The sequence below is a fragment of the Haemorhous mexicanus genome, chromosome 7 (assembly GCF_027477595.1).
Source record: "Haemorhous mexicanus isolate bHaeMex1 chromosome 7, bHaeMex1.pri, whole genome shotgun sequence".
NCBI classification, from domain to species: Eukaryota; Metazoa; Chordata; class Aves; order Passeriformes; family Fringillidae; genus Haemorhous; species Haemorhous mexicanus.
This window is the reverse complement of record NC_082347.1, coordinates 28,337,752-28,357,904: the sequence shown is the minus strand read 5'-3', so window position 1 is coordinate 28,357,904 and position 20,153 is coordinate 28,337,752. Positions and strand designations below refer to the sequence as shown.

Sequence of the window (20,153 nt, the reverse complement as noted above, 5' to 3'; positions counted from 1 at the left end):
CTATTGTGTACAAATATTTAATCATGTTGCTGCTGAAGACGGCAGGACCACTGCTTACACTGGAAGATGGGCGATGTGTGAGTCACATCACCAGCCCAGTACGGCCCACCCTTTCCTGTGTCCCATCAACCACCCACACATGAGGGGGATGTACAACTTATTATGAAAAAAAGAGAGGAAACAGCCTCCAGAACAACCACTCCCCCCTTCAACACCCACGTTGGGCCAGCAAGTTCAGAAACTTCCTGGAGAACAAAAAGTCCTGAGCTTTGTAAATGCTGCAACGCCGCACAGGAGGTTCTGGTGGGGAATGACCGCAGAGGAAAGAGATCCAAACGCCCCTTCACCCACAGCTTGCTCTGCACCCAGCACGCTTTGACTCCCAGTGGTGGCAAAACACAGCCCCAGCCGTCCCCAGCTTTCCTGTGAGCCCTCTGCACTGGCAGCCTGCCCTGCCCTGGAGGGGCTGAGGCCACCAAGCCTCTCACCACACCTCAAGGATGTTTTTCTCTGAACTGTAGACTCCTGGGATCACCTTGTGTGTTGAATAACATTGCTGCTTTCAGGGGCTCACTTCCCTGCTTTCCAAAACAAACAGCACAGCTGCCCAAAGTGCCACATGTCAGCCAGCTGCCTGTGCTGCCCGACGATTTCTGCACACAAAAGCAACCAGCATTTCTCCTGAAGTTTCACTTCCCATTCAGGACCAAAAACCATTGGAGACTGATCACAGACACACAAACACTGTTCCAAGTTGGTGCAGAGTCAGCAGAGCCACTGGCAAGGCCCCCAGGGGCGATGCCCATTCCACAGCAGTCCCACATGCTGCAGTGCCTAACCGTGCCTGGGATTTTGCCTATAGCCAGGTTGTGCCACACCTTGGTATTGTGATTTCCAGCACATCTGTTTGCTGTCTTAGATGAGCATTTCTCAGTCCTATAAGGTGCCCAGTGAGTTCTTCCTCCCTTAACATGCGTAGCATGCATTTGCAGCAGAGAACACTGTAGGCACCTTCCCTTTGCAACTAATCCCAGCAGAAGAAGCAAAGACCCCTTGCTATTCAGGCAGGGCAGGAGCCCTGCTGCCTCCTTTCAGCAGGCCAGGGCTAGGGCTGCATGCATAAAAAAAAGACAGCACTCTGCTTAAACACTTCCAACTCACCCTCTACCTTCTGCTGTCAGCACTGAAATCTCCATTCCTCATTGCGGAGCACAGGACAAGAAACAGCTGGAATAGTTTCTTTTTCTTGCTGAGGAGCACATCCACTGTCTAGGCCTTGTGGAAAAATATACTGATTTCTCAGATGTCAGCTTTAATAACTAGGATTCCCACAAACCATGAGGAGAATTCAGCTCATGATATTTGGCATGAATATAATTCACTGTTCCTCATGCTGCTACAATTTCCATTTCAAATAGCAGGAAACAAATTACCCTGTGGTATTTTTTTGTGACAACCAATGGTAAGAAACATGGGATCAAAGGCTATTGCAGGGCACAGACCTTGACAAAGTTCCTGAGCATAAGAGAAAAAATACTTCTTGGAAGCTACAAAGGTAATAAGGTAAATATGAATCCAAATTTTCGTGGTCAGAGGAGCACTTTGAAAAGGCTGGAGTCTCAAGCTGACATGTAACAAAACAGCAAAGGAGTTTTGCTGCATGAATGGGCTGGCACGGGGTGCTATTAATCTCTAAAGTTCAGATTACTTATTACTTTGATGTGCAGTGAATCCTGAAAGAAGAATGAGGCTCAGGGAAAGACACCCATTTATAATCAAGCCATATTTTGGCCTTCAATTTGTGTATTTCCATTAATCTTCCCTCTCCCCACTATTCTTGCCTCAAATATTTCAAAATACAAACATGAAATATTTTGGATAAGGTAGCACAGGTACAGGGGGACAGTCACACCAGCCCACCCTTCTGTCCAGAAACCCTGGCCCCCTGCAAAAAGGAGCTACATGCCTGCTGCTTGCCTGGAGCCACTGTGTTTCCCAGCCTCTTTCAGCACCATTCTCCCTCTGGCTTGGGATGGGAGGTACCAAGCTCAAGCCAGAGCCAACCTTCCAGCCACAGGATCTCCAGCCCAGCTGCAGAGCTTGCAGCAAGTTCACATGAGCACATATTTTTCTCACATCTTCTGCAGGAGCAGGGACATTGAAAAGGTTATTTATTAACAGCTCTGGGACAAATGAGCAAGAAAGAAAACAAATCCATTTATAAATCAGCTAAGGAGAAAACTTGTGACTCTAATGGTCCCCTTTGTAATTCCTTAAGTGTGGCCTGGAGCTGCCCTGGCATAATTTCTTGTGATGCTGAATCAGCAGAACAGCCCCACTTGTGCATTGAATAGCCTGATAAGAGCAAAATACACCCAAGAAAGCACTAACTTAGACCGTGTCCAGATTTTTCTTTGTTTCTGTTAGGATTTGGGGAGACTGATAGTGCTCTAATTTCTCACCACTAAATACCAAGCAGTGACTCACATTATCATCTACCTCTGCAATCCAGGACAAATGCTTTCCTCCGGGACAAGGTGGAGACAGGATAAAGGGAGAAAACTCACGCTGGAGCTGTCTGAAAGAACAACGTCATTGCTATCTCAGCTCTCATTTAGGAGCATACCAATCCTGAATACTTTGCCAGACTTTGTTCTTTGATAACATTTCTCAAGGGGGCGGGGGGGAGGAGGGGAACAAAAATAACAAAACACTGTTCTGTTTAACAGTTACCCATAGCAGAGAAAAGCTGAGCTAAAGTTTCCAACAATTATCAGTACAAAACCCTAAAATAGACATGCAATGTACCATGTTTGAACTTAAAACTGGCTGGACAAGAGTTCCATCATGTGGATTGAAGCTGTGTAAAGAGAACAAGGCAGCTTATCAAGATGACATGTTAGAACAACAGTGTTAAAATGCTCAGTATAGCAGTGATATGGATGAAGAAACCAAGGTCTCAAGCAGATATGGCAAACTGTTGTGTAATTCATTGGGGAGAACTGTATGGCCAGGAAGGAGTGATAAATGATGTCCAAGGTATCTATGGAAATCACCATTTTATACAGGAAACAATTAAACTCAGAAAAAGACAAACAAGAGAAAAAAACCTCAAACTTCAGATGCTCATAAGGCAAACAACACTAATTGAAAGCAGGATTTGATCCCAAAGAGATGGGGCTCACTTAAAGAGATGTGAAATATGGAAATAAAGGCCAGCAGCTGAAGGAGAAAGAGGAGCTGTACAGTAGCTCTTGGGGGCTGTCTCCTCAGAGTAGATGTGGGAACCCTAGCCTTAAATCCATTTATGAACTGGCTGGGCTCCCACAGCAGTTTTATTCAGAGGACTCTCAGCAGTAGGTCTCTTCCTGGGCCGTGACCTGCTCATCCTTTACGCAGGCATGTGGGAAGTCAACTTGCTTTGGGTGGAACAGTGAAGTCAAAGTACTTGGGAATAGTTTCAGTTTTGCACTTGCTATCACTGAAAGCATCTGAGAATTTTCCTTGCCCTCCTGTTTTGTCTGATATTTTTATCCAGTATTTTTCAGCCCTTAGAGTCTCTTACAGCTCAACTTAGGCCTGATTATATTTTTGCTACCCTGATCACATCAAAACAAAAGCTTCTTAAACTCTGATGGTCTTAGCAGTTATAAATGAAAAAAGATGTGAAAGCTTTGTTTAAGAATGGAGAAGTTTGTAATGTAGCTATGATACAGCAAATTAATGCAGCAACAGCACGTGACCTTACGAAACAGGAAGACAATGTTCGTTTTGAAAAATCGTTCTGGTCCCATTTTCTTACCCACTCTTCCTCACTCCCCCCATACTCACAGGCACCAAGCTCACTGAGGTGCTCCAGCAGGATCCTCTGTGAGATGAGACCCAGTGTGCCAAGTGCCAAATCCTCACGGCACCTCTTGGGTTCCTCTTCAGTGACAAGCTACAAATTCTTGAGCGGGTCTTTTGCCATCTTCAGGAGTTAATGATTACCACAGGGTGATCCTTTTGCCTGGAAAGCCCTTTTGTCTAGAACAGGTGGCTGCTCAGTGCCTTTTTCCCCCCTTCACTTTGGGTACCTTAGATCCCACTGTCTGTCTGCTTGCCCTGAGAGAAGGACAACTTGCACAGAGGATGTGCTCTGAGTTTATTGTGATCCCTCTGTTATTTGAGCAGTTTTGTTCCCCAAGGACTAGTCTACACTTTATCAGCACCCAGGCCTTTTCCTGACACGCCATTCATGTGAGGCTTATCAGGGCACAGGCAGTCAGACCTGTTGCAAACACATTTTTCAGCACTTACCCAGTTTTAGTGCAGTCAGTTACATCCTTGGTTATCAATACAGACCATTCGGTTACTCTTTGATCTGTTGCTTCTTCTCTCTCTCACACACATATTTCCATTCACATTTCCTCCAGGCCTGCTGGAGTATTCCTGCACCTCCAGGATGCACCTCCTGCATGCCTGCCTTATGCACAGTGTGTTTTCACGGGCCATCATTGCAGCTGGGAAAGGGTCTCCTTGGTTTGGTTAGGTTATGACAGCAGCAAAGGAAGTAGGTTTTAGGGCTGCTGTGGTTACCATGCAGTTCTGCTGCTCAGATGCAGCCAGGTCTCCTGCTCGGAGCTCGTGGCACAGCACGAGCACAGCAGCAGTGGCAGATTGGGAAGTTAGAGGATGCTGAAATCCTGCAGAGCAACACTGAAGCCTGTCCCTGAGTGTCACTACCAGGCCCACCACTGAGGATTTAAAACAGTTTTTAACCAAGATTCACCAGCAATGTTAGAGCTGGAGCTGTTTTCAGCCTGTCACCTGCCGAGCAGCTGCCTGTGACAGTACAGGGTGAGACCATTGTCACCAGTGTAGCCAAGACTTGGTACTGTTCCTATAGCCAGGCTTGCAGGGCAAGGCTGGCATTAACCTCAGCTTCTCCCATAAAGCTCCTGTGAGACAGGACAGCTGCAGTTATCCCAGAGCAGAACCCCAGCACCCCCAAGGAGGCTTTTTGCACTCACATTTTCTCATGTCACATTCTTATGAATCCAGCCTTCTCCCAGCACATAGACACCAAGCAAGGCCAGGACTCTCTCACTACTTTCCCAGTATTGCCAGGCTCCCCTTGGCTCTGTGGCTTTCACAGCTGACTCCAGCTCTCAGCAGTGCTGTCTGCCCACATCATACAGGAAACTAATACAGAACAGGTAATGCTGGAGGCTCCATCATAGTTTTGTCAGCCTTTCCCTAATAACAACTCATAACACTTAAATTTGACACAGTGCTTTTTGCCCATATATTGCCATGGAGTTTACAGAGGTCAGCACCATTAGCCTTATTACCCTAGTTGATGAAAAGGCATAAGAGAGCAGCAGACATCCCAGTGCTCTGCCCTGTGGACCACCTCACCCACTTGTCTGGGTAGCTTTCATGGACCAGGGGTTGCAGCACACTCTCTCCTGCAAGAGGCAGAATTCCCAAGGTCCAGGGAAAGAGCAGCACACTTAGTTACAGCTACTCTTAAATTCATCTTCCATCATTTTGATATATTCTCTGATGTTCTGCCAGACTAACAACAATTTGGAGATTAATGGTCCAGAAGAGTACACACATGACTCATGCTACAATTTCTATGCAGTTCTGCCACAACTTTAAAAACAGGGAATAGAAATTGAAAATGTCATTTAGGTTAGAAGAAACAGTCTTGAAAAGGGTAACAAAGGCATCAGAGTCCCATGGAGGAATGAAGGCATTCCCTGTGTCTCCTTCCTGCAGACTTCAGGGACGGAGGAAGGAGAAAACAGCAGAGTTAAAAGAATTCATTACTACATTATAAAGATGCCAATAAACTAAAGACTAACTGCTACAGCACACCAAAAATTCCTGAGATGTGTAAATTTATTGTTACAATCTCCTGAGAAACAGAGAGGCAAAAGAAGTTCTCCAAATCCCTATTTACAGAAGGACATCTATTCCCAGGAAGGCCTATGGGATCCAGTTAACATTCTTAGGTGCCAAGTGGCCACAGGACTGAAGATTCTTAAATTGGTAGAGAAATTACTGGTCTCTGTAGCTGAGACACGCTTTGTAACCTAAAAAGCAACTGTGAAATTACTGTCTTTAACAAGGAGTGCATAGCATGGGGCCAGGTTCTATTGTTAACCACTATTTTTAAGATGAACTGCAGGGGTTTAGTTTCACAGTTTGCTTAACTGCTCTGTTTGCTCTGCCACAAAACGGGACTATCCTACCTCTGTCCTATGCCATAGTTCCACCTTTCAAATATGGCCCTAATTCTCTTTAGTTAATGACAGAGTAAATTCTAAAGAACCATGCTGGAGCATTCTTTCCTTCTTTTCTGTATGGCTTTCATGCTTTTGGTCACAGCAGTATTTCTAAGTATTGTAAACAAGAGCCTGACCACTAGATTTACCAGAATAAAGTTCTTTTGGCTTCCCCTGTGTTCATGTTTACTGCAGTCTCAAACAAAGCTGACAAACAGTAAGCTTCCTACATTATTTCAGTGAAGTGAGACTAAATATATAGAAGCTTTAGATCAACTTATTTGGCACATTCAATTAAAGACAAAATTGCAGATTTCCAGTACATTTCCCAAAAGAATCTGGAGCCAGCAGCTAGGGGCTGATTGTGGCAAAGAGCAGATGTTCTCTCTGGCAGGAGCTGCCCACTCCCATTCTGGCAAAGAGCAGGGAGGGACAGATCTCAACAGAGGAACAAATCCCATTCCATTACCTGTCCCCACAACCAAACCCTCCCTCCACAAAGCAGCTCCACCTTTCCTCCCACTGCATGCCTGCTTCCTGGGCTCTGCCATGCACTCTGGGTGTTTCCATCCATCAGCTGTACTGAAGGGACTCCAAATTCCCTCCATCCCTCACTCTTAGAGGAGTCTACCTCTTCTTGCTAAGCCCAGGGAGGAGGGTGGAGATGCTGCTGCCTTGCCTGCCCCCAGCTGCAGTGGGGCTTCTGGTGAACATCAGAAACCACAGCAGCTGAACCAGCCCCTCCTGTCTCTTCTCTGTCTCAGGAGTCCTACAACCAGATTGTGACAGTGCTGTGAACCAGCTGAGAGGCTGAAGTGATTTCTGAGTCCTGAGCTGCTGACTCACCTTTTCCAGTCAGCACACAGAGCTCAAAGGCCAGGGATGGTTTGAGCTTTGGCTGAGAGGTTTTTGCAGACAGTTAATAAAAAACAAACGACATCTCATTCCTTTGTAAAAATAGCTCCTTTTTCTTTGCATCCTCTCCATCAAGAACATTCTGGCACTCACCATGATTTGTGATCAGGGCCAAGATTCTCAGGAGGAGAATAGAAATCAAAGGGGAGAATACAAATCAAACTAAGAGCCTTTAACTTCTACTTAAGCAACATAAAAACATTTGCTTAAAGGTGCAAGTCCCAGCCTGTCAGTCAGTCAGTTACCCTGTAAGGGTTACTTTATATTCAGAAGAGATGTAGTATTCAGCTGGGTGAAGGTCACAAGGGAGCATAGAACAGCACAGGTCAGACTAATGGATGCGTGGCTCCTCATACTAGAAACTTAATCCCTGTGTTGACAGCACAAGGGGAATTTGAAAGGCAATGTAAAAGAATATAGTGAAGTGGCTCAGCAGATCCTGACTGAAAGCTCTTCCCGAGCTGGAATGGACAAATATGGGCCCCAAAGGTTTCAGACAAGAACCACAATGTGCAGAGTTGAGGCATTGCTGGTGGTGGCTAAGCACCAACAGGATAGTGACAGCACTGACCATTACACTGCCTGCATCACCCTTGAGTCTGAACTGACAGTGCAGTACTAGGGACAGAGAGACAAGGAGCCCAAAGAGCAGCCTGGGAAACAGATCTTTGTAGCATTTTTCACATTTGGGGGCAGCGAATGCATGAGATGATGTGAGCAGATGAATTTGTTCAGTGTGCACTTAGCTGACTCTGTTCTCTTCCATCTGGTCTCTCACACTTTTCCTCTTTTCTTAATTTGTGCTGCTAATGCAGCGTTTCAGAGCACAGGGCTTGTTTCGTGTCTCTCCTTGTGTTGCAGTTCAGATTTTCCTCCTGCACCTCCCAATAACTTTCGTGAAAGTGACTTTTACCCTTACCTTCCTTCTGTTCTCTCACTTGGGCCGGTGTTGACTTTCAAGTTGGACAAACTGAAAGTTATCACAGAATAAAAAGAACAAGGCTAGAGACAAGGACAGGTCTTTTCTCTTTCAGCAGCAAGATTTAAATGAAGTGATAAAAAGTAGAAGTGTGCCCTTAGGCTCTGCTGTTCTCCATTGTGAGCATTCTGGCAACAGCTCTATGACTAAGAGATTCTGATGGAAATGCCTGCCACAAACCTTCAGTTCTGCTCAGAGGGAGGTTTCCAGTGAGTTGGAACTTAAAGCCAGTTCTCACACCTAGATGACAAAATAATAATAGAGTTTTATAAGTAATCCCCATCTAACTCGGCTTTCAGAAAACCAGCTGGGGTGCTTCTCTTGTGAACATGATCCAAAATGTTACAATTTAAATTTGATCAGCCTCAAGCAACAAACTAATCCCTTAGGAGGTGGCCCTCCAAAGTAATTTCAGTATCACCTACTTCATCCCAAAGTTCAGCCCAAACACTTCTGTCTCTAACCAAATCTTAACTACCTTGAACAGATAATTTCTAAGCTGAGAACTCAGCTTCTGTCTCAGCACACTTCCAACCACATCCTGCTCTGTGGGGATGACAGTTATTGGGCACTGGGCTAGTAAGAAGGTATAAAATACCTACCCAGAGGGTATTAATCCAAAAGTTTCATTTCCTGCTGCTCTCAAACCCACAGGTGGAAAGATATCTTAGGAGAAGAAGGAGTGTAACTAAGCTTGATACTTCTGCACCACACGATGCCAGTTTTGCAACTTAGGTAAAACCAAAAAGATTATAAATTATTATAGCTTCTGTAACCCTTTGCTTTTCAGGTGTTCAGGCTCTTAAATTTATTCTTTCTCCTCTAGAAATTCCTCAAGGGCATTCTGTATGTTTCTGGTAATTACACGTCAAGGGGCAAACAGATTGCAGTGGTCACAATAAGGCTGACTAGAGGACAACCTTCTCCCTCCATGGTAATGAAGAACCCAAAACCTCTGAGTTATGGCTGTCCCAGACATATATCCATTTATAGACATACATATACATGCACACACCTCTACACATTTCTTTCTGAACAACATTGTCTGGAAATCTCTCTGGTCTATTCAGTACTTGAATGTCCAATTTTCTCACAAAGTCACATTAGCTGTGCTTTTACAAGCTTGGCTTAAAGCCTTTTATTTGCTCTTTATCTTTCCAACCACTCTTGGCTTCTTTAGACTTTTTCCTCTGACTTAATTGGTATTTGTACTGGTCCTCCCAGCATTGACAAAGTCCATCTGCAAATCAGCAGTGATTTTATGCTTTTTAGATCATTATTGGAAATGTCTAATGCCATCAAGCCTCTTGCAGAATACCTCTGAAAACACAGCTGTTTCATGATTATTTCCTTTGATATCTATTTTTGAGGTCTATTGTTACCCAGGTCTTAATCCATTAGTTCATTCTTTGCTAGAGAGTCATAGGGAGACTTTTGCAATCAGAACAACATTGGAAGTGTATCTATTGTGAAGAAGTTTAAACATGGAAGGTATTCATATTTAATATTTTCAACCACATTTTTTTCCTCTGGAAAATAAAACAAGTGCAAATAATTAGTTGGAAAGTAAAGGATCAGTGCCTTCCCAGTCCTACACTTATAATCCAGACCATGGCTGTCCAATACCAGCCAGGGAATTCAGTTCTTCCAGTTCCCCTTTTGTGTGGTGGTTCTTAACTATCCAGAGAGTCAGGCTTTGGAAGTCCCTTAACTTACAGCCCAGGTTTATTCAACAGCCACTCAGCTTTTAAGAATACTTAGTTTTTTTCCTAGAACTTCAATGAGTGTTCACATGCATAAGACAAAATGCAGCCTGTTTTTTTTTTCCGAATGGGAATCACACCAGGCTTGTGTGACAGCTATTTTTTTAAGTCAGCTGACTTGCTGTGTAAACAAAAGAGCCTTCAAGAAAGCAAAGACAGATTAAAAGATCTACCAGTACTTGAAATACTTCCCACCACTCCTTCTTTTAAGTGCATTCTCTAGCCAAGTTCCAAACCCAAAAGAAACATATTCCTTGAAGTTCTTGCTGCAGACTCTTGTAAGTGGGACTACCTCCATCCTAGGATGCAGACCAATCTGCTCACTTGAGGGGGCCACATGAACTCCTAAGTTTGCTTCTGTCTGGGATGAGTAATTTCCTTTTTGATGCTTTCATTCTGTTATCCATTTTGACAATGTTACCCATTTCTACAATATTATACTGAAAGTTACCTTGATAAGTTTTATTTTCTACAAAACCAAAAGAATATAATCAAACTAGCCATTGACACTTGGTTACTGAGGAGATTTTCCCAGTAATTTATACAAGACTTTATATAAAGACTTATATTTATATAAAGACTTTATATTTATATATGTAATGTCAGACTATATTGGCAGTAGCTCTCCAGGATACCCACCATCATACTGCTGAGATATTGGATGAACAATAGCATTCTTCCCATTGTCAGAGATATCCATAGTGCTCCAGCTTGCTGAAAATGAACATTATTCCTTATAGATCTTCTCTGTAAGTATTAGGCACATTTCATTTCAAATTGTTGCTAAACTTTATTGACTTTATTAAAACATTAATCTACAAAACAAACTACTTCCATGAACATCCATGGAATATTCCTTCATATCAAAATTCATTGCCTCCCCTCCTCCCCCAATTTTGGAAAACCATTTAGCCAACACTTTTCTGGTTTTGTCATTGCATTGTCATTAAAATCTTGCCCTGTCCACCTCCATAATGATCTTACAATTGATCTATACTCATTATTTTGTTCCTAAGGCATACTAAATGCCTCCTTTGAAATGTGCCTGGCCCTAATAAATTTAGATTTTTCCCCTGACATCTTTACTTTCTCTAAATAATCTTCCCCAATTCAGAGTCTATGTTTTCCATCAGATGTTCTCCACTTCCTCTTTCTCCATTTCCTTTTCATTTAGTTGTTTTAACTTCTATTTGTTCCCTTCACTGCTTGAATGAACAAATCAAAGTCATCTTCATTCTTGGTTTTGATGTGCTGCTCAATATGTCTCCTTTAAACATGTGATTTTTCCATTCACATTCCTTTCCTTTTTTTCTCCCTGTCCGATTTTGCTTTATTACTGTTCCATGCTGGAATGATCTATAGAGAGCAGTCATCAGATGGTTATTAATTAATCTCTGTGTATATGGAGACCTCTAAATCAGTTACTATATAAGTACCTTTTATGTTAAAATAGATAAATTTAATAAGGTTTATTTCTTTTCACTGCTGTCTACATGAGATCAGTGTCGTGCTCTTGCCAGACTGAAGCACACCCATGTATCTTCCAGTAACATGTATTTTTAAGGTTGTCATGCTTTCTGCATGAGAAAGTATTCAGTGATCAATGATACAACCTGTTGCTGTGTAACATCCCAAACAGAATTTATTTTTTGACCATTTTAGCCACTTTCAAAGCAGAGCTGTCAGTGTCAGTGTTTGAAAACAAACTACCTAAAACTGAAGAGCAGTGTTCCAAAGGAACTTATTACAGTCCCTGTGGACATGGCTCACAGGAAACAGGTGTCTTACTGAAACACTTCTTAATAATTCCTTTCTGATGAAAGGACATGCCCTTGGTGTGCATTTGTGCCTCATTTCAAGGTGGAACCTTCCTATTACTTGATGAAAACCACCTGTCCCAGGCTGCCCCGTGTTGAGCCCATTGACTGCTGCCTCTGGAAAAGGTACTGCGAGAGGCATTCTCAAAAACAGAGTGGTGTTTTCTTTTCCCACACAGATGAAATGCAATTCCTTTCTACTTATTGCACTAATTTTCTATAGGGTCTTGCAATACTTGCATACTCTGTGGGTCAGCCTGTTATGGAACCATCATTGCCTCATCTGCAATTGGCTTCAGCACTGTCAGTTTCCTTTAGTTTCCTTCTGTCTCTTTAAAATTCCACTTTCTAAAAGAAGGCTTACGTGGTCGTTTTTCCTAAATCAGTTCTTATTATCCAAGTTTCTTCTCTGTGATTTCTCATCCACTAGAAAAGACATCTCTGTTCAAGCATTATATTTCATTTTTGGAATGAAACTTTTAAAAGACTGGTTTCAAAGCTATTCTTATCTCCCTCCTCAAAAGAGGCAAATTATCTCCAAATATTTCCAGCTTCACTCATGACTGCATAAACTAATGAGCTAACCTTCTCCTTCTGCCAGTCTTTGCTTTAAATTTTGATGTATGTCAGACTGAGAAAATGCTCCTTCCCCTCAAATCCCATTTATCACATTCTATGAAGATAAAACATTGGAAAGGTCCAGTTTAACATTTTGTTTATTCTAGGGGGAAAAAAGAAATCACATTTTGTTTCCCCGTTGTCATAACAATGATAAATGAGAGACTTCCACCTGGTGCTGAATAAGAAACTATCTGCCCAAATATTTTCCCTGTTTACTGCCTCTTGTGTATTTGTCTGAGTTCCTGCTTTGTGTTTGAAAGCCCCGCACAGAGCGCAGTGCTGTCAGCAGCACGGAAAGACGGACCGTGTTGCAGAAGGCGCTGTAAACAGCGGGTAAGGCACCCAGATAGAAAAAAGCTGATACTAAACTAGGAAATGTTTCTGCCAAACGTTGTGACTAGTGCTGCTACGTGCACCGTGTCAGCTGATTATAAAAGGCAAACCCAAGTACAAGACATGTATCTTGTAGAAAAATCACGGTGCAATAAGCATCTGCAGCTATTGCCGGGTCCCTGCCCCGCTCCTCAGGACCGCAGTTAAGGCCAGAGGGCTGCCAGGCTGCCGGGTGGGGAATCCTCCTCTTCCGAGCCCAGGCACCGAGAGCCCCTCGCACCCAGCACCGCACGGCTTCCCTCCCCAGACCCATTGCTTGCCACCGAGGTCTCCTGACAGCCAACACTTCCACCGAGTTTTGCTCTGCCCTTCCCGCCCCCTTCGCCCTCGGAGCGCGGCGCCGGCCCGGGGACAGCGCTGGCGGCAGCCGGGACTGGCCGCGGGCTCCTGCCCTCCGCGGGGAGGGGATCCCTCGCACTGACGCGGACAAACTCCTGGCAGCCGCCGGAGCGGAGCCTCCGCTCCCGCCCGGGGACCGCCGGCCCGCGGCCACCGCCGGCTCCCCCCTAGCAGCCGCGGCCCCCGGCCCGGGCTCCCCAGTCACAACTCGGCATTGTCCCTTCAGGAGCGACCAGGAGTCCAGGGGCTGGAAGATGATGTCAGCCGGGGGCGGACTGCGGCAAGGCTGCGCCCACCCCGGCAAGCCCCCGCCGCGGAACCCTCGCCCACCGCCGGCACCGCTCCGCGGGCGCGGAGGGAGGGACGCGCCGCTCGGGGATGCCGCAGCCGCAGCTCCCTCCTGACTGGCACATCCCGAAGGAGCTCCTCATGAATATGCACAGCCTCCCCCGAGCGCCGGCCGGGGGATGCCGCCACCCTGGGGGCTCCCAGCCGAGCCCCGCGCCCCTGGCCGGGGATGAGGGCTGCCTTCGGAGAGCGGCGGTTCGCTTCTGTCCTTACCCTTTGGCTCGTCCATCAGTGCCGGTGCTCGCTCCCTCCTCCCGCGCTCCCCCCTCCTTCCTCTCTCAGCCTCTGCCGGCTCCGAGCTGCCTTAGTGAGAGGTGCTCATGAAAACGGGCGCTTTAGTGGTCCATAGCTGTGGGAGGGGTTAGCTTAACTCTACATGACTCAATCCGTGTAACTTGCAGGCTGACCTCCCGTTTTTCTCAGAGCACGGATCGCCTCAGAGCTGCCACGTTACCAGCGCCTCGGACTTCTCCACCGGGCCGGAGGGTCCCGCACGGCCGGGGGCAGCGGTGCGTGCCCGGGGCTACCCGAGGGAACCAGGGCGCTGGAGCTGGACTGCATCCCTGGCTCGGGGAGCAGAAGGGCATCGTGGCTACGGAGAGAAAGTATTTTGTTAGAGTAGGGCTTTTTTGTGGTTTTTGTTTTTTCTTAAGTCGCACGAGACTGAGAAGATACCCTCCACACCAGCGAGGTACATGAAAGGTAGTGTCCAGAGAAGAGATGACCTTCCTTGTTTCTAGATCTGAGGTCCAGCCCACAGGAAAAAACCTCAACCAAATAATGAAAGGAGCCAAAGTTGCAATAACTGCTAAAAAGTAATTTCCTGCACCTACCTGTCCCATAGAATGAACTCACACCTCTGGCTGCATCTCCTGGGAAACTTTGTGAAAGAGCCAATTTTAGACTTCTTGCCTGGAAGGCCTGAAGGGATCCTACCCTCCATCACTTTTTAATCCTGACTCACAACAAATAAGAAATACAGGGTTGTGCCGGAGGGGTCCCAGCAACTTTTCTCCATAGCTTATGACATTCAGTCCCATTCCAGGAACCACAAGTGTCTCCACACTACTGTCAACAGAGCTGTCAGCCTCCCACTGCAAAGGAAGTTGTAAACCAACCTGTCTCTTTCACTTTCTTTTCAGAGAAGTGGACCTCAGCTTCCCAGCACCTTCCCTACTGGTCACCCAGGGGCAGAAGTCACCTGGAGCACAGGCCACCAGAAGGTGCAGCCAGCTGCTCTGCCCTGCCTGTGCCAGAGCCTGCTCCCCTCTCAGAGCTGCCACTTTTTCTTTCTCTCTGTGGCTGGGCACCATCCAGCTCTGTGCCTACCACCAGCTTCCAGAGTTCTTGCCCCTAGGAGAGACAGGAAAAGCAGGATCCTGATGCTAGGACCTGGAGAACGACTTCTGGACATGGGGTTTCAAATCCCTTTCGTTACTGCAGCCCATCATAAATAATGATCAGTTCCTTCTCCTTCACAAACAAACATTGACCTGGCCTGTATTACTCCAGCTGATAAGGCAACACTCCCATTTGTAATCTTCCTGGGATCAGGAAAATAAGGATCAATGAAATAAAACAATATACATGACCTTATCACTCTCTACAACTTCCTGAAAGGTGGTTGTATTCAGGTGGGGGTTTTCCAGGCAGCAGCTGACAGAACCAGAGGACACAGTCTCAAACTGCACCAAGGGAAATGTCAATTGGGTGCTAGGAAAAAGTTTTTCACGGGATGAGTGATAAAGTTCTGGAAGGGCCTGCCCAGGGAGGTGGTGGAGTCACCATCCCTGGATGTGTTCTAAAAAAGACTGGCTATGGCACTCAGCGCCATGGTTTAGTTGAGGTGTTAGGGCATGGGCTGGACATGATGATCTTAAAGGTCTCTTTCAACCTAGTCATTCTGTGATAATTTAGGTTTTAGTGATTAGTGTGATAAGTGATGTCACTGTTGGTTCAAAAGCTCAAGGAGGAGTGTTTCATGAGATGAAGGTAGACACTGAGTGTCATCTTAATGAGAAAAATTGGCCTGGGAAGTGCAAGAGAGAACAGATCTTACTTCCAGGGATAAGTCAGCAACATATTTAGATGGTTTGGCATGGCAGAAGTAATTTTGTTGGTCACCTTGAACATCAGGTTTTTTTTTTTTTTTAAATAGGAGTGCAGTTGATGCAATGCTTAGTTAATAAATAAAAATTTAAAACTATTCCCTGTAATAAATATCACAGATGTACAGATGTAATAAATGCACAGATGTATCAGTAAGAAATACATTTAAATAAAAAACCCCAAAACCTTGGAAAAAGTGTGAGTCCTTATGTGCCAGCTGACACATTGACTTCCCTAAAGAATAGTTGCTGGCAGAGTATCATCACAGGAAATAAATCAAATATATACAAAAATGACATACATTGAATAAATTAACTCAACCGAGCAGTAGTTTAAAAAAATAGCTGGAATTTAGGACTGGTTTTTCAAATGCCTGGTTAGACTCATTGTCTCTGCAGGCAGAAATTCAATAAACTCAACTGAGCTCACCTATGAGCTGAGAAGTCCAAATTCCCCAAATTTAACAAGTGGAAGATATTTACAAGAGAAAAATAGATATGATTTCACACCATGTTGAACAGCTCTTAGGATGCCCAGAGTCGTGTATTTCAAGTCCTTTAAATGCACCTGACAAATCACAATAAGCTTTTTTATAGCAGTCTGCCAGTGACAGGCTTTTGTTTATTTTTTTCCCTTAGGAAAGTTCACTTTCAAACTGAGACACATGAAACTTGTATGGGGAAGAATGATACATTATCAGTCAGTGACCATGAAGCACCCAGCAGTGTTTCACACAAGAGGAAGTTGTTACCTGGAACACGAAGGCCCTGTGGGGAAGAATTGCTGTGAACAGTGATGGTCTACTACACCTAAAAATATCCAGGTCATTCACAGAGCCACAGGGAACAGATTTCTGTGCTCTGTAGTAGGATGATCTACTCTAACTGATGGACTGATACACTTGTGAGTGGTATTCCACAGCTGCAAGGTCAGGGAATGGTGGCATTACATCTCCTGCAGCCATTCAGTTTAGGTGCAAGAGACAGTGAGGAAACTTTCCCCATCCTCTATCACAACCCAAAGGGAAGAGTGGCCTTTGTAGCTTCATGTGACATGAGATGCAGAGTTCCCCTTCCACAGAGGGTCAGATCAGATCCACGTTTGCTAGAGCAGGTTGGTTCTGTCTGCTGATCCTCCTGCCTTCGGGCAAACCTCTGCCTGCAATACGAAAACCAGCAGAAGGCAACAGCAGATTCCTTGTCGAAGTCATTTCCATAAGAAAACAAAATGAGGAAAAAAGAGAGCAGCCCAGAGGGAGGCCAGAGGCCAGCATTTGTACTCAGATAAGGCTCCAGACAGCTGAGGAGGAAGCTTGAAGCACAAATAAAAAGAGGAAACCAGAGAACTCAGGATGTAGTTTCCACACATCTTGAGCAGAGGGTAAGAACAGCAAAAAACCCAGAGTGCCAGTTTTCTACTCCCAGGACAAAACTGAGCATCCTGAGCAAATCTGGAGGAACAAAACACATCTTAAACATCCATATTCTTCCTAGCCACAGTAAAAACTTATTTACAGACATTTTGCTCTAAGTTTACACAAGTTGTGTGTGTGTTGGTTTCTGGCTAAAATTATGCAACTTCCTAGATCTCTAGAATTTGCTATTTTGCAGATGAGCTATGCTGATTTTGGGACTAAGGAAAGGAGCAAGAGTGACTGAAGATTAGCATCATATTCAGAAAACAGGAGATGGGATTGAAATAATAATGCTGGAATCCAGGGCCAGAACCTCTCTTCTTTGGGATGGGTGAAGGAAACATCCAGAGGAAAAGAGAGTCAGGAAGCCTGAAAACAAACCTATAGGCATTAGATGCACAAGTAGCTTGTTTCTACAGAAAGAATTGGTATGAAAGAATCTGAAATATTTTAAATGAAAACAGGCCATCCCATCCCTAGGCTCAACAATACTGAAGTCAGTGTTTGCTTAGGGGTCTGAGGGTATGTGTTTACATTACAACTTATCACTCTGTATGTTTAAGTGATGGGGGGAGTGGCAGCTTCAAGAAATGCAAACATTGAGTGAGGGATAGACTGAACAGTCCTTGGGCCTTCCCAGGCATTTAGTCCCAGTGTGCTGGCTCGTGTCACCACTGAGCAGCCATCAGTCCTGGGAAAAGGGACAGCAAAGGCACACAGGCCTCCTTCCCCAGCATCTCAGAAACACCATAAAAGATGAAGCTCTTCAGAAAAACAGTGAACATATGAAGGTGCTGGGACCAGAAGGAGCAGAATGCTCTGCAAAGGGACAGTAATCCGAGAGATTAGGACAGCTTCCTTCTGGAAAGAAAGGCAGAGAAGAGAGGCCAGGCATTAAAAAAGGACACATAACCAAAACCATTCCTGGTGCCAAATTCTTTTTTTTTTTTACAGCTTCCAGCTCCTTGGCCCACTCATCCCACATTGCAATCACCTCAGACTTGACAGTTTTCACAACACAGTAGGCCAAGTCCTCCCCACATCTCCGGGTAGCTCTGCATAGTTGAAGTTCAAGTGCTTAATTTAGATTCCCCAAACACTTCCTTTGTGTAAAGCAAACCTTTTGGATGACTCTTGAGGAAACAGACAAACAAGCAATGATCTATACTCTATCTGTGTGCACTGAACATTACCTTTTAAGACTGCAGTTCTTGGAAAACAAAAATAATCTGCTTTTGGTATTTAGGTAAAAAGATGAGATGATGTTCAGCTTCATCTTGCTGCAAACAAGTATTACTCTTTAGCCTTAAACTTATGAAATGTACTATCTATTAAAAGCATTTAAGTTCCTTTCCATCATCTTACTTCCTTGTCTTGGTTTAAATATTTGTAATTGCCATTTCAGAAAAGGTCCCTATGCTGTACTTATACCACTATTCCCAGGCATTGTCACCCAAAACCTGTATATCACCTTTATCACTTTGAGATTGGCTCAGCTGCTTAGAGCATGGTACTGAAAACACTAGGGCTGTGGGTTTGGTCCCTGCATAGAGATTTGCCTAACTTTGTTTATTATTTTTGTGATATAGGAATAATAGTGCTCAATGACTTCTACAGAGCAACTGTTCAACTGTGTTTGTATGATTTCTACAAAACTGATAACACAGAATTAATGATGCTCATTGAAACTGGCAAAAAAGGTTCCTGTGCCTTTGTAGAGGTGAATCAATTTTCTAGTTATTCTCCTAGGTTTGTTTTTCTATTGAAGAAAAACTGTATTTTTACACAATAAATGAAATAAGTTAACACACTTACTGTTTAAAAATCACAAAACTTCATCAAAACATGCAGACAACTCCTATGCTCAGCCTTGGTATGAATGAAGGGCACTGACACGTGATTTGAAAGGAGCAGTACCAAAGCCCCACTCTCTAATATCTTAAACTGCCCACCTAGTTTACATATTCATTAGCAAATTATCTATTAGGTGAAACTCTTTAATATGCTTGCAGTGCCTTATTCTATAGGTTCAATGGACATTCAACACAGGTCTCATAATATCATTAAAGATTATATTACTAACTTCATTTAACCTTACAAAGACATGTTAACATACTACAAGTAAAAACAATGACTCTTTTTATGCTCTACAAATTAATGTTAAAAAAAAAAAAAGTATGTCCTGAAAAGGAACATGTTACTGCTCATTAACTGGTTAACAAAACACCAGTTGCTCTTTCTGTTCAGGTTATTTCATGCACTTGGTACTTTACCCATGTCACTCTAAATATGATAAACCAAATTTACAGAGTCTTCATTTTGCTGGGTAATTTTAACAAAACTGTCACAGTCCCAATCATAAGCAGCACCCTGCCCCACAAGTCTGCTGCTCAGATTGTTAGTCATTGTGTTTATCCAGGACATGGGTACTTCCCTGCTGGCAGCAAAGCTCTTGTTTTTCCTTCCAAGCAACGGCAAACAGAGCTAGGCATAGCTGCTATCATAGGTTTTTAGCAAATGCACAAGTGCTAGTGGTATTTTCAGGTCTTTATCTTTTATTCTTACAGTTTGTATCTCTTTGTATCTTCCTAGTATTTTATCTGGCAGGAACAGCAGAAAATCCCTAATAATGGCTCACTGAAGCGAAAATTTCCAACATTCCAATGCTCCCAGGGTAGGAAGCCCATGGGAGCAACTAATGACACCTTTAGTCTGATGTTTAATATTATGGGGTCACCAACATCTAGAAGAGAAAGGAGCTCTATAAAAAGAAATAGTTGAGTTTTATGAAAAGGTATTCCAGTAGAAGAAAGAAAAAGGGAAGGAAAACACAGAAAAAATATCCTCAAGGTTTTAAGAGGATATAACAAGAAAAAAAACCAATAGGGAGTGTCAAAACAATAAGTGATAACTACATCATGAATTGGTAAGGGAAGATAGTGAGTGCCAGTTGCCCCATCTAAGACACAGGGTACCTCCCAAACTTGACAAATTAAAGACAGAAAATAAGAAAATGTGAATTAGCAGCATGGATATGGGCCTTGAATAACTGCTGCCTTAAAGCTGAAGAAAGGAAATCATTTTATTACCAGCTCATTTCAGTGTTTTTTTGACCAATCTGAATTTATCATGCAGCACCTTGGTAGTTAAGGCAAAAATAAATATACAAACCATCTCAAA

General features: G+C 44.0%; 1 protein-coding gene across 3 annotated transcripts in view; it reads right to left on the bottom strand.

The window, feature by feature from the left end:
- ENTPD1 (ectonucleoside triphosphate diphosphohydrolase 1) overlaps window positions 1-13,820 on the bottom strand; it is a 32,270-nt gene extending 18,450 nt beyond the window's left edge. The window contains exons 1-2 of one of the 3 annotated variants that reach the window (XM_059851708.1): window positions 13,664-13,807; window positions 10,572-10,646 (exon numbers count right to left, since the gene is read on the bottom strand). In XM_059851708.1, the coding sequence (XP_059707691.1) occupies window positions 10,572-10,646; window positions 13,664-13,679 (91 nt within the window). In that variant the 5' untranslated portion in view covers window positions 13,680-13,807. Of the gene's footprint in view, window positions 1-10,571; window positions 10,647-13,663 lie in introns of all 3 variants that reach the window. The other 2 variants (XM_059851707.1, XM_059851709.1) reach the window with 2 other exon arrangements.
- Window positions 13,821-20,153: the final 6,333 nt, after the last annotated feature.